At 40.7% G+C, this 15264-nt stretch overlaps 2 protein-coding genes across 3 annotated transcripts in view; one reads left to right on the top strand and one right to left on the bottom strand.

Annotated features, from left to right (window-relative positions):
- The window catches only part of EGFR (epidermal growth factor receptor), a 150676-nt gene that overhangs the window by 122769 nt on the left and 12643 nt on the right, over positions 1-15264 (bottom strand). The window contains exon 1 of one of the 2 annotated variants that reach the window (XM_021531482.3): positions 1564-1678. The exons of the other annotated variant lie outside the window; for it this stretch is intronic. The gene's annotated coding sequence lies outside the window, so the exon portion shown is untranslated. Of the gene's footprint in view, positions 1-1563; positions 1679-15264 lie in introns of those variants that run through there. 2 annotated transcript variants of the gene reach the window in all.
- LOC144248900 (uncharacterized) overlaps positions 10234-15264 on the top strand; it is a 29727-nt gene continuing 24696 nt past the window's right edge. Inside the window, exon 1 of the mRNA XM_085561182.1 lies at positions 10234-10397. Coding sequence (XP_085417308.1) covers positions 10234-10397 — 164 coding nt within the window. The remainder of the gene's footprint in view (positions 10398-15264) is intronic.

The following is a 15264-nucleotide window of genomic DNA, read 5'->3' as shown; positions in this document are numbered from 1 at the left end:
CCTCTTCCATTGAGGCCAATGCTTGCAGGATGCAACCACAAGTAATATAAATACAGGGGTACGACAGCCCAGGGGCTCCTTCTGAGGAGAGACTCTTCTCCATGGAAGCTGTGGATGTTGCCCTTTACTCTGACCACTTTGTCCTTCTGCCACCAGATCACCCAGAGGAAAAGCTGGGTTCCACCTTGTTCCTACAGTGATCCCAGGGCTGAAACCTTGCTGGCGAGGGCTGCTGCTGCTGCTGCTGCAGAAAACCATCTCAGCTTGAAGCTCTTCAGAGAGGGCAGGGTGTAGTCACACCAATCAAGAAGTTCAAGGCAGAGGAGGGGGAACATGTTCCAGCTTTCAGTATAAACACAAGGAGCTCTACTCAGCCAAGCTGAAGTTTTTTTGTCTCCTTTGTAAAGCTCACAGAGGTGTTCCACATGGCGGAACAGAGCAACAGGGTTGTTTAGCACCCCGGGCAAAGAGCAAATGTTTATTAACTGGGAGAAAATATTCCTGCTCAGACATGGCCTGGCTTGCACAGCTCTGATGAAAAGTCTCTCCAGCCATCTACATTAATCAGACTAAGCTCTTCCTTAAGACTAGAAGAAGCATCTGCTCCACATTTTCATCATAGCTTTTACTCTCTTTTTCTTTTTTTTTTCCTTAATCATATACAAGCTTTTCCATTTTAGCTTTAATTAATCTATCATTTCTACCTGTAGTAATTTTCTGGGTACATCATGAATTCAAAATAAAAAGGGTTGGGTCAAAATTGTCCTCAAAATTTTATACGTAAACTTACATCCCTTCTTCCATTTCTTAACAGACTTGAAAATACATTAATTTATTTTAAATGCTTCAAGAAAACATGTATGTTAAATAAATCTGAGATGAGTTTAACATCCCAAAGCTTTAGAAATGTGCAGGTAAAGTAGAATGGATGTTAGGTATCCATGTGCAAAAGGAGGAGAGATTTCAGGAGCAGAATCTGTTGCAGAAACATTTCCTTTTAAAACTGAGTACAGAAACTGTTAAAAAGTTCTCCTGAAGCAAACAGTCAAAGTTGCATTCTCCATTGGTATCAGAGCCACAGGACACACACACAGTTTCACAGTGAAAATAATCTAAATTTCTTCCCAAGCAGTATCCCTTATTTGTACTTCCTGTCTACAGATTGCAATGTCCCTCCCACATGGTCTAAGTGCAACCACTGAATTTGGATGAGTAATGACCAGCTGGGCTGAAATGTCTCCAGTAAAATGTTCCTCCACCACAAAGTATGAAACCTTTTTTATTTTCTGGCTTTTAGTTAAGACTACAAAGCCTACAGATTCAAGAAAGCACCTCATGTCTAAGCCAAGGGTTTGATCTATGGAAAGTTCATCCTTGCTTGGTAATGCAATCAGAGCACACTATCACCTGGAAGGGACTAAATCAAAGAAACAGGGTGACATGAATGAACAACACACCCAAAAAAAAACCCCCAAAAAACCAACCAAACAAAAAAAAACAACAACAAAAAAAACACCAAAACAAAACACAAAACCAGCTGAAATACAAAACATGATAAATTACCTGTACAAAAGAGGAATCAGCATTTCTCTCAGGTCCTAATTACATATAATGATCTTGCCAGGTAGCAAGTTACCCATCAGACCTGCCAACCCAGCACAAGAGGACAGATGCTTCTACCACAACATGCAGGTTTTCCTGAGAAAAGTAGAAAAGGCCAGTAACTACCCCAGGCAACATAAAGTCTCTTTCCTGACTTCATTTTTCCCCTTAATATAGATAGGTTACAGCAATTTTCTTCACAAGCAGTCTTAGAGGGAGTCCGTGACCCCAGGGCAGACATTCTGCACAACCTGAAGATAACTCCTGGATAGAGAAGCAGTGCTGCTGTGAGATATGTCTAACAGAACCCCTATTCCACACCAGCTGCCCATGGGACAGTATTTTAAAATCCAAACACCAAGAAGACCCTCCTCCCCAAAACACCTTGCTCTCCCAAATAACAAGGGATGAGACAAGACAAGCAGAGCACGTATCTTTCCTCTCCCAACCAGGATCTGAGCAATGCACCTCTGAGTGTCCTCCGTGGAATGGATTCCATGGACTTCAGTGTTGGCCATGGGCATTTAACTGTATGCAGGCAAGCAACAATCTGAAATGTGGGAAGGGACCCACAAATCTCTCCCCAAAGACAAATGCATGGAATTCAACCATGTTATCTATAAGAACTTGGAGACTTCCCAATAACAGGTTAGGACAGCCTTAACATATCTGATACTTCAGCAAGAGCCCTGTGGGAATGACTCACACCAGCCTGTAAAGCTGGCAAGCACCCAGCTTCCACACAGAAGATCAGGAGAGTCCCAAGAACTCATTGGGACAGTCAGGAATGATTAACAACTTCAAAATCAGAGTAATTTTCCCTTTTACAAGAATGGGAGAGACCTATAATGGTCAAGCAGTCAAAACCCATTTCCAACTGTCCTGTAGTTCTCCAGTTGTAACCTTCTGCCTCTCTCCTGGAAGAAGTGAAGCACCTTAAATCCTATACCCATGGGATGCATGGAATCCTACATGCTTTCCAAACCGCTAGCAAACACAGTTCCATGCATCAGGTTGATTAGCAAATCACTTTTCTACCAAATGAAGGCTGCAACCATGAGTCACAAAATGACAGGATCAAGAAGTTCCTTCATGTTGCCACTCTCCAGAAATTTATATAAAAGTGGGCTCTCTACAACATCCCGCGCCCAATCTCAGTTCAACTCTAAATGTTCTACTACCTACAGAATATTTTCTGGCATTAAACTGCTAAGGGCGAGAGGAGGGGGATGGTTTGTATCACTGCATATTTGTATTGATGGTTTGTATCACTGCAAGTTTGTAAGCTGATAAATCAACCTTCTCAAATTTGCATTAGGGAAACAGTTTATCTCTCTCATTATTTATTGATTTATTGCTTTTTTTGCATTTCATTACAGCCAAGACCTAGATTTTGAACCCAGTCCCTAACCAAATGGACTTCATTTTTGGAAGGTGAAAAGTAAAGATACCTTTCAGCTGAAAAGCAGCAAGATCTACCTTCGCACGAATGACTCCTCCCCAGTTCGCCACTCTGTTTGCACAGCAGGATCAAATCAGGCTAACAGGTTGCACTAGGGTCGCTACCAACCTTATCTTCATTTAGTAATCCCACATATCTTTAAGAGGCAGGAACAACTTTGGAGAGTGTAAATTGTGAACAGCCCATGAGCTTAAATGAGTGAACTCTGGCATAGCCTGTTTAATTCATTGCATTTCCACCTGGGAGGTAGAGAAAAAAAAAATCTCATTTTCTCAACTCCATGGAGCCCTGTGTGAATTTCAACAGAGATGTAACTGCACAGGAAGCATCTTCTTTCCCCTCAGTGATTGGTAGGGCTACAAATCAACAATTTATATGCTGCTCCTACTTATTTAATTTAGCAGTTCTTTTTATGTTTTCAAGAAAAAAATAATACAACTGGATTAGAAAAAAAAAAAAAGAGTAAAGCCTGTGAATTTTTTTTTTCCCTCACATAAATATGTACAAAATAATTTTCTGGCCTTGTCTTTAAAGACATTAATATGCTTAAATACCCGGGAATTAGGTTTCAATTACCAGGATCCCCCAGAGGTGTTTTTACTTTTTCTTCTTCATTATGCAAAGAACATGAAGAAAGATCAAGTTTTTTATGAGCCCACCCACAAAGACTTCAAATATGCTGACTCTTAATAATAAATTTGGAAAGGAGAACCTAGTCTTGGTGAACATATTTTAATGTTTAAAAAAAATATTAAAAATAAAATTGTGAAAGTGGTCCTTTCAATCTGACAGAACAATCACAGGACATGAATGAAAATAAGGTGACTTCAGAGTTTTTATTTCATCACCTATAAGGGTGCAGGGCAGTTTTAACTATTGCTGCTGCCCTCTTTCTCATAAAAAAAAATGTGGAAAAAAGAGATTTGGCACCTTCACTTTCATGCTGTTCTCCAGGCAGAAACAACACCAGCCATCACTCACTAACACCTCCCTGGTGTTGAAAAGACTGAGCTAGCTACCAGAATAATAATGCAAAAATCAACAGGTGTAGACCCATAAGAGGCAGTTAATGCAATTATTAATAAATGCAGCCATTTAGTGAAACCATCCACTTTACTTTGTTTACGCTCTAGAAATTTTAGGCCTCCTTGGAAATTATCTTTCATCCTCTGGGAATGGAGTCTCATGGTTGGCTTCAAAGATGCTGGCACAAAGCATAGACCTTCTGTTTAATTGCCCTCTTTTGAAGCAGAATATTAAATCAGGTTAGACTGAGTAAGAAAGGGAGAAGCCATACTGGTGTTGGTGGGAATGAAAGACAGTAGTACAAACCATATCTACCCCTTCTTCTCAGCTCTAATGGTATTAAGGGAAGCACACTTTCCCATCCAGACTCTGCCAAATGCTCCAGAAAGAAAGGGGGGGGGGGGGCAGGGAATGAGAATGATTTGGATGGAAAAAGCACTATACTTCCCTGAGTAAATTTTATTTCATTTTATTTTTTAACATACAAGGATATCCACAGACTATGTATCTAAAGCTATCAGTCTCAGCATTGGAATAGTTTCACTTGTCAGGAAACTGATCAGGGTTTCTACACACCAGATGTGTAAAAATAAGAATAGATCTCTATTTCCATGGATACATGTAAGTAAACACACACAGAAATGCAGCACCAACCACACCTCTGTGGACACTAGGGGTTGGTTTGCCCCCAGCACTTAGGACTTTTCCAGCATGTTACAAATTTTTATTTGCATTTGTCAAAAAGAAACTGCCAAAGTGAATAGCTTGAACTGTTTTCATTTGCTGATACAAATTGTTATGCAAACAAAAGAGACCAACTACTCAAAACCTATGGGCATGCAGTGAACTGCTTTACTCTTGACAAAAAAAAGCTTATAGGGGGAAGAAAAGTGGTCCATTCTCCTTTTCCTGTAACAGCAAAATTTTCTGCTCTTTTAAAGTATATTCAGGGCATTGCTTACTTAAAGCTTCAAAATTTAAATGAAACCATTGCCTTAGCTTTATCCAGTTAAGTAAGCAATCATAGATGGTACAAGCAATAAACTTCTAGAGTGCAAGTAGGTGGGTTGCTTAGTCATCTCTGTTGAGTGCCTGAAACTCCTGTTTAAAAACATTGGTGTTGGATTTTTATTTAGTATTTGAAGTAATTATTTTCCTTTCTCTTGTAAAGTCTTCAAGATGGTTATAGCAGGCTGGGGTCTGATGAGGCAAGGGGCAAAACCCTTTTCTTTTGGCCCTGGGAAGTGCATGTCGTTCCCATGCAGGAGATAAACTGTGGTCCTAGACGGATGTGCAGCATGGATTTAGACAGTTGATAATGAGTCATTGCACATAACACACAGCAAAACACAGAGGCCATGTGGATCCAAACCACGGTGTGCATGCAAGACAAATGCTTTCTTGGGCACATACAGAAATGCACGCTCTTCCCTGCCACGGCAGACAGGGAATTCTCCAGGCAGGCGTAGATCCATACCGTACTGTAAATTATGGCCTGCTATAAATGAAAAATGCTGATTTGGGGATTGTTCACTTTGTTATAATTTTCCAAGAGTAATATCCTGCAGGGAACAGCCAAGTTAATACAATGTTTCCACTCAAAAATTGGCAGTGCAAGCACAGCCGATGGGGTGTATTTAATGAGACTTTGCCTGCTGATAAAATGTTATTGCAGAACGTGCAGCCTAAAGAGAGCCTCATAGTTTCCATCCCAGATGAAATGTTAGCCTAGCAAAACCCAGTAACTAACAATACTTCTCTGGACTTGTAATACAATGTACAGTCTTACTCTGTTTTAGACATGTTCTATAATTGGTAAGATCTTTTAGCCATCAGAAGCGTACAGATGCCCTTTTGTCTGGCTCATTCTCAAAGGCAGAAGCTTGGGATCTGCCATGAATACGATTCATACCCGTTATTTTCACACTTGTCTCTGATGTTCTGCACTAAAGTTCATCTGCTCCATCTGAACCTGCATGTAACTTATGGAGCTAATCACCTCCAACACGAGCATTTGCTCATCTTTCCTGAACCTACTCCATATTTTCTCCAAACTTCCTATTTTTGGCACAGGGAGTGAATAATTTCCAGTGAAATGTGAAACTACAGTAATGTACAAAACAAAATCTGGGATTGAGCAACTGAACTGAAAAAAAAATCCAAAGTGTCAAAAAGCCCCCGCTGCTCTGTTGTGAGCATGGCATGAAGGTAACAGATGTGTGCAGCCCTGAAACCATCCTCTCTGCTCCTCTCCCTGCCCTATGCCTACAGCGCTCAGCACTCCTTTTGCATCCATCAGCTTGCATAAAGCTCACAAGCTGCTGAAGTCTGAAACTCACGGAAACATAACACAGGGAAAACTCCATTTCACGCTACACCTCCGTGATCAGCATCATGCACAGATGAAGTTTCAGCTTCTACATGCGTTGCCAGATGACAGATCAGCGCGTGAACACCGAGGGCTCAAAGGCAGGAGCCAAGTACCACAAAAGCCCCTTGGGCTGGGCGCGGGAGGTTGCACAAACACACACCAACAAATGTTACGGGCATCCCCCAGGGAATTTGGGGGAGTGCTGAACATGATGTGAATTGCATGGAGCAACAGTTTTGCCCTAATTTGTACAATATAATTTTGCAGTACAACTGTTTCACATCCAGCATTGTGCAGAGAAGGAAAGAAACCCCTAAACACTGCCTTGAGATCACAGGCCAAGTGCTTGCTAGAGCTACTAACAAACATGTGCGTGTGTGTCAGCATGTGCGTGTAACTCCACAGCTCTTTCCTCCACCCCCATACACAGCACAGGGAATATACTAATGCTTAAATGGTGGGGGGTCAAAAATTTATTGTGGGAAAGCCAACAGTAATTTTGCTGCCTCTCTAGAATACTGCAAATGTCCAAATTGCACAGATTAAGCAGAAAAATAAAAGTTACACTTTAATTTCAGACTTTAAAGAAACTGTAGGTTTACTGGTCCTGGAATCCACCACTGACTGTACAGACCCACTGTATATTTCCATAAATTGAGGGCAGCAAGTTATTCCTTTATAAGCAGAGCTCCTTCTACATAACATGACAACTTTACAATGGTAGAACTGAAATGTCAGAAACCTCTCTGCTTACAGGCCTGTCAAGAGCCCAGAATCCTGCAAAGATTCCTCCAACTTTGCTTGTGCCTCTTCTTGTGAAGAGGCATGCAAACACCTTGGCAAGAGGCAGAAAGATCTCATGGAAACACTGTGGAAAGCGCTGTGCTTGAACTGTAAGCAGGATTTTCTTTAACAGCATGAGGGATGAACTAAGAGAGGTTTGCTCTCTCCCCAAGTGCCCATTTGCTTCTGGTCACACACACGACTTTGGGGATCACCATGTGCTGCAACTGTGAAGCGTCCCAAAGAGCAGACATAACCAAAAGCTTATTCAATCTCTGGGATGCAGGGTGGCATTTTGAAAGATGTTATCTGATCCCCCAGGCTGGTCCCAGGCTCAGTCTTTGCTTTTGGGAATACATTTTTCCATGGAAGAAAGCGGCTAGTGGGAAAGACCCTCTGTGCTCAGGAGTGGCTGCATATTGCAACACCCGCGTTTGGCAGAGGAGCCGCGGCGTCCCTGCAGCTGTCCTGGGTAGCAGCCAGGAGCTCTCGCCGAAGGTGCTTCATCCTGTGTCCAAGTCTTTTATGAGTCCCAGACTTGCACAAGAGGACTGATGCCAAGTTCAGTATGTTCTTGGTTTTACCAGCTGTCTTTTTAAATTAAATTATTCCAATTCATAATGGGATGAGAAACTGAATATGAAATTAGTAACAAGGTGCAAAAGCTTCACTTGATTTTGTTCAAGTTCCTCAATGTTTAGCTGGAGATGTTCACTCCGCAGCCCAAGGCTTCAGTAAGTGACAGTGGCTGATGCAGACTTTTGTCTGGTAGGAGAAGGAGGCTAAAAGCATTAAAGTGCCAATCCCATGTAGAAAGCATGGTGCATCTAGCCTGTCCTATGTTAAACTTATGCTAAGTGACTAAAAAGTGAGCATCTCTATGTTCTTCACCCCAAAGCTTCCAGCAATTTGCTCCATTACCAAACCTCAAACCATTTGTTTTTTCAATCAGTTGCATTTTAGACCTCTGTGAACTACTTTTTTATTCATCACAGGTACTTTGTGATTTTTTCTCTCTCCATCCTTTAGAACACTATGGACAAACATGGGGCAACACTCAGTGTCAAGGCCTCCCCAGCTTTACTTTTCAGACCTCACCACAAGTAGAACCCCCTGGTGACTGCGTTCACCAATGAAAATTTTCATTGCTACGTAGGGCCCCAGGCCTGAGGGATCTTCTCTTGCATCGTATAAATTTCTCATCCAGCTGGCAACTTCTTGCCATTATGATCCCAAAAGCAGATTAACAAGCATTCACCAAATTTGAGAAGAAATCCTGAGGGTGCTACATGAACCAGCTGGGTTTGGATGTCAAGTGCCCTGTCCAAACAGCTTGATCTTCACCAGGGAGGGTAATGGAGTGAACAAACCAGGCCAGTAGCTGAAATGTTTTCTAAAAACCACTGAAAAGAAAATAAAAAAATTCAATTGCTGGCCTCACACAATACCATCAATACATGACAGAAAGCAAGCACTTGGTTTCAAAGGGGTCATTAAGCCTTAAACTAGCCACTTAACAGAAACGCCAGTAGCAATACTGGTCAAGTCAATGTTTGTGCATGATTACACTTCAAATTTAAATGTGAAGCTGTTGTACATAACAGGATCTGTGGAGACTTGTTTCTCTTTCTAATGGGTTTTAATTGACAATAAAATGGAGCCCAGGACAAAGGTACAAAACAAGCTTGAAGAACAAACACACATTTTCAAAACGCCATGAAGTTATCAAGGGCATTTTGCGTTGCCTGTCCAATGCACATAATTTAAAATAAAATATTCCATTAAAAATAAAGAAAAATTGTGGGGAAGGAACACCTTTTGAATCAGATCATAGAATGGACAGTCATCATATGGTGCTCTTCTTCACTCTTCCCAGCTGTAAGATGCTTTTCCGTTGTATGAAGCTTTGTGAAAAGGCACAAATCAGCCCTGAGAATGTTCAGCCAACTGCAAACTTATGGTGAGGGCAACAAGTGAGTTGTTGGGCAAAGGAATACACCTATCCCACCTCAGGAGAAAAGAAAGTAAACACAGTATGACCAAGATTGGCATCAGGTTCTTTGGCCAAGGAAAAGTATCCAGCCCTCTTTTATGCAGCTCAGTCTGGACAGTTTGCAAGTATCCTTGTGATACAGTAGTTAAGTACAGAAGTTGTGGAGCACCTTTTGCAGGCTTTCCAGATATGACAGGGCTAGTTTTACCTTATAAAGGCCTTTTGTTTTCAGAAATCATGTTAGATCTGCAAAGCAGCTCTTGTCCTGAGATTTTTACCATAGACCAAACTCTCTTTCAATGAAAATAAGTTATGCATTCCTTAAGCCTCTACAGTATTAAATGCTATTAAAAAAGAAAGTAAGACCAGAGATGTAAATATCCCACCTGTTATCCTAGCATTTTGCAGAAAGTAGTGTCACTAAAAAAACACCCAAAACCCAGTCAAAAAACAACAAAAAGCAAACAGTCAAACCAGAATTCACTATACCATGTAGGCGCCTCATAAATATCCTCTTTAAGTCTTTACCCGCAGTTGAATTTGGATTGCAGCAAAAAATCTCATTTGTATTCAGCCAAAGGATTGCTGCTAATGCTGCAGGAAAACACATTGCAGATTAATTCTCAATATTAATGAAAGCAGAATATCCTAAAGCTGTGAACTAATAAATATGCAGTCATGGCCAATGACAGTTTGTAGACAATATATAATTCAAAGCTTTAAAAGTTTCTTTTTTTTCTTTTAATTTCCTGCTTTGTTTTCTATTGGTCCACAACTTAGAAACCTTGATAGACTTTGTGAACAAATGCCATGGACAGACAAATTAAAGGGACCTTGAGGAAGCTGTTATGCAGCCCTCACCTAGAGAAGTTTTAACAGGGTGAATCATGCCTAACCCAAACACAACCTCCCAACTTATCGAGGAGGCTCCAACCCCTGCCGATGCCAAGCCGGGGCCAAAGAGCAAAGGCAGGGAGCTGGGTCAGCACCACGGCAATGAGCGGTGCCAGGAGCCATGGGGCAGGCATTGGCTTCCCCTGGGCACGCCCGGACAGCGGCTGCCACAGGGGCAGCGCCCAGCCAGCGGCAGCACCAGCGCAGCGCGTGGCACTCGAGGATGCGCACACGTTGCTCAGAAAGTCAGAGACAACGAGTAACAGGTACCTTTCCCCAAACCAGTGGACTGTGTGGCAGTTTCCAAACATGCACACACAAACACTTAAGACCCCAGCACTTACACACTGCTGTGGCTTCACTCAGCCTCTGTTTTACACGTAAGAAAATGAAGTCTCTTTAGTACACACATCTTGTATTGCAGCACTTAATTCTTGATAACACACAATTACTTGGGGTTGGGGGTGGGGTGGGGCTTAGACCATATCAAATCTATACAACAGTGCAGACAATTATAATACTCAGATCCTGATTTTATAATCCTCTTTTGACTATCTCATGGGAAATCCATTATTCTGATCCCTATACAGTCACGTCAAATCCACCCAAACAAAATCAAAACCAAAGCTCTCCCCAAAATCCAGAGCTTGCTAATGATTTGATACTATAATTCAGGTAATTTTAGCTCCTCCTTGGTCTATCTTTTTTTTGGGCACACTTTTTCTGAGCATACTTCTTTCTTGGGCACTTATTCTGAAACACTAAGCCAAAGTCTCCTACTTTGTCTGCAACAGATTAGAGCTCCCGTGCACTATTCCTACTGTAGTTACAGTGGCCCAAAATAAATACCCAAAACAACAAAAAGTAATTGGCAGACTATGGCATAAGACTTATCTATAATGAATCAACATAAAGGACAATCTTTTTTTTTTTTTTTTCAACAAGTCCTTTACACCTGACAGCCCAGACTGGAAGCAAACCTGAAAGACTTGCATCCCTGCTTTTGAACATTACTTTTCCTGACTGTATACCCAGGTTTGCTTTCAGACCTGAGCACAGAACCTCAGCATTTCACCAGGGCTGCAGAAGATCTTCCTAAGAGTAGAATGTGATCTTATGTTTTGATATCACAGTGCTGAAGACACTTACACTGCCCCCTTTTCATACCTGTGCATGTAAAAGCACTGTCAGCTTTAAGTAACAGCTGCCCATGCAGCTGCCTGCAGTACAGGCAAATGTTTGCTATTCCTTCCTATAAATGAAAATATGCTAATGAACTTGCCTGGCTTTCAGAAGTCTTTAGTGTTTAACTTAGTGCACAGCTAAAGCAATCTCTCTCTTTAGCATATCCTGTCGTACACAATCAGGAAACACAGCAAGGGAGTGCTAAGCATTATAATAAATCTGGTGCAATGAAATATGGAGTCCATGAAATAACTTTCTAAACCTTGGGAAGCTTTCTCTCCCTGACATCCGCCACTCACTTTCACTTTGTGCACAGGCTGTGAGTTATGGACAAAATGTCATTTTCAGGTATCAGCCCTACCTACCAGCACATCCTTTAGGCAAGGCCCTGAACTTCATGTACTGAAATAATGCCACTGCCTTTAATTTTAAAATTCAAAACAGACTGTGCCCTCAACGTCTCTGTGAGCAGATGAACAAATATATTTCCTTCCTGGGTAAACTACTATGAATGGTGAACCCAATTCCTCTGCCCCTGGGAGCTCCTTTCAGATAAACACTCATCAGACTTCTAAGCTTTTCTGCCTCTATGTCTCCAAAACCATTTTTAATATGCATCTCAAGCAGCTTGTGAAAAACCTGCTAGTGCAGGAAAGCATTCCCAACATAACATCAAGTTTATCATCAGAACTGAGTGATTGATTAGATATCAGGCAGACAGGCTGGATTTTTGAAGGTGGATGTATATTTCTGAGATAAATCACTGCTTGCATTCAATTTTTGATGTAGTACATTTAAAGTACTACATACAAATAACAAAATATATCATTAAAAATTCTGCTTTTGACCATAAAAGCAAAATATATCATTAAAAATTCTGCTTTTTGACATCTTTTTGAGGTCTCAGGCAAATTATCATACATGTTTACGTGTCTGAACACTTTCACTACACACCTATTCATTTAATACAGCACTGGGGACATGCATGAAATATCTTTTATGCACTGGACTCCCCTGTCATATTTGTTCCAGAACTAAATTGAGTTTTTTAAGAAACTTCTTAGTAACTCTTTCAATCAATTTTTCTTATTGTTTGGGCAGCACCACAAAGGTGCTGTTTCCAGTCCCAGGATACAGTTCCTATTGCTGCCTTTAACTCAGTGAACTTCCAAGTGCTTTTGGCATTTGTTCAAACAAAACATACTGAGGCTGTAGGATGGTTATCAAGAATAAACCTGCTCTACCATCCTAAAGTAAGAGTGACAGTAAAGATAGTTACCAAGAGGGAGAATTCATAAGAAAGATCTAAATGGGGATTACAGAGATGGAGTATCAGCCTAAGTGCTGTGGGTTATACTACAGTGAAGGTGTAAATGGTAGAGGTTCAGAAATAATCCAAAATTTACCTATCAATGTTTATGCCTGCCTGACCCAGGCTAGGAGGGGAAAGCTGCCTTACAACCCAGCATGGCTTTCATGCAAAACTTGTGAATTTTCAGAGGCATTTTAATGACAACGTATAGCTTCACCAGGGCTTGGGTTCAGCCCTGAATATCCAGATATAGCAGGGTCTTCTTACATCTCAGTGTCATAAAATGAAAACACATAAATTTACATTACCAGATTCAGACTAGCTTAAAACCTTTCCTAGGCCTCTTGCCTCCCCTAAAACAACTACATTTTTTAGTATAGAAACTTTTACAATGTACTGCTCTGATGTTTAATAGACAACAAAACATACTTATATACACACCCCTAACACATATTCCTTGTTATATCAAATACAGGTAATACACAAATGTAATATGTAACCTTGTCCAAAGTTCAAAACAACCCACAAATCAAAACATCTGATACTTCCAGTTACTCATGACTTCCCTTTCAATCATTTTCAGTGTCTCATTGTAGAGAAATGCCAGGTATCTGACCTCACCAGTCACACCCTATGAAAGTGTCACCACTGGAACCTCTCAAAACCATCACTCGCTTTCACAATGCAATTCTTGTCACCTGTAAAACAAGACTCTTGAAGCTGTACAAATGCTAGCCCTACACAGAGCTCATCTGATTTCAAAGGGATTGTACATAGACTTGAAATAATGCATCTGTCAAAGAGCTTGCTGAATTAGATCTATTGCTATTTATTTCCGTTAAGAACTTTTCTCAACTTCTGAACAAATTCATGATCTCCTTCCACTGTAGCATTCAAGTGTTAAGTTCCTACTCTCACTTTAGCTACATGCACTTTAAAAATCTGTCTAATGTACTTCTACAAGCGCTACATAGATGGGAGCTGCTTCAGTACCGGGTGGCATAGCAGTTGCTGTGGTAACACCATTTTTTCTTAAATGGTAAAGCAAGAGTGCCAGAGGCCTCTATATACTAAGAATTACATATTAACATATCATCTCAGGCCTATAATAAATACTTCTCAGGAAGAGAGAGAGAGAGATGTGTGCTACATACACAGGCTTCTTTGCAAGAGCTCCCATCTAAAAATTTTGGCTTCAACACATAAAGTGTGTGAGTGAAATGCCACTCAACTCATTAAAGTTCATTCCAGCAAGTTTAGAGATACCTCATCCTTGCTAATCCATGGGACCACTGCTTTGGCTGGCAGAAATCAATGCCTGAAGCCACAGTGCTTTACACAGCCTAAAGAATTCACCTATATGAATCATATCCAAAAATATATCTAGAAACAATCTTTTCAGAAAAGAAAATGGAAGGACAATTACCAGAATATCTACTTACTAGACTTACTTGCCTTACCCAGGCAAAAGACTCACTGCAAGTTATAATACTAATACCACAAAATCTTGGGATGTGATTATCATCTTACCTTCTGTTTTGGGAGAATTACTTTTTGGCATAGTGCTCATATAACACAGGGTGGTATCCCATATCAGTTTTTCCCTTTCAACTAGATGAGAAGAATTTTCTTAGGCAAATAAAGTAATAAAAAAAAAAAAACTGAACCTGCAGTGGCAGGCAAAATATCCACAGACTTCAAAGGGATATATTGCCTACGGTTTGCTGAATTGAGCCTGAAGAGAAAATGCATGTCCCTGCTGCAATGTTACTGTAACTGAGAAGCAAGAGCTCCAGATTTTCTTCTCTCTCTAGCAGCTCTCCATAATTCTACCTTTTCCATAAGCTGCCATGTATGTAGCTGCAATGCTTTTTTTTTTCAAAGTTGTCATGTTCTGAAGCTGGGGAGCCAAATAATTTTGAGCTCCTTCTTGAATTACACTTTACCACACTTTACCACCCCCAGTCAAGTACATCAGGAAGGTGGAGATAGAGAAAGCAAGTTTATCAAAGGGCCAGTCAAGATCACTAATTTAAGAATTATATTTTTCTGGGGCAAAGCACTCCTGAAGCTGTATAGGTGGAAACTGGAGAATATATTCCCCCAAGATGCCTTCCTACCTCTACCATCATCCCTTAAAGAAAATAAAGCAAATAAACATGGGCAAGCAGTAACTCTAGGAGAACAGACCTTGTGTCTATTTTGCACATTTCTGTTCCCCTCCTTCCCAGATTATAAAAATGAAACTCCACCTACAGTCAGGTAAACCAGCTCTTTCTTTCTATCCCATGCTGCAGAGGTAGAAAGTCCATGCTCAACTCTTCATTAAGCTTTGTATTAGCAATGCTTACGCATTGGATATGTTGAATATCACCAACAAAATATCAGAGCTGGAGCAATTCACTGCTTGACTAAACTAATGACATATTTTCCTGCTGTCCTCACTGCATTATCAGTGATGTTGCTTAATGCACTGTTAAATACCATGTGCTATTTATTTTCTTGCAAAAGAACTTCCTTCTCTTCCCACTTTGGATTAAAGCCCATTTTGCATCATACTATGGCAAATAATTTATCTAACCAATCATGTGGAGGTGATGAGGGGAATAAAAAGGAGATAGGAAGGTAGTAGCTGT

This window comes from Lonchura striata, chromosome 2, assembly GCF_050655825.1.
Source record: "Lonchura striata isolate lonStrDom1 chromosome 2, ASM5065582v1, whole genome shotgun sequence".
NCBI classification, from domain to species: Eukaryota; Metazoa; Chordata; class Aves; order Passeriformes; family Estrildidae; genus Lonchura; species Lonchura striata.
This window is presented reverse-complemented; position numbering and strand designations above follow the sequence as displayed.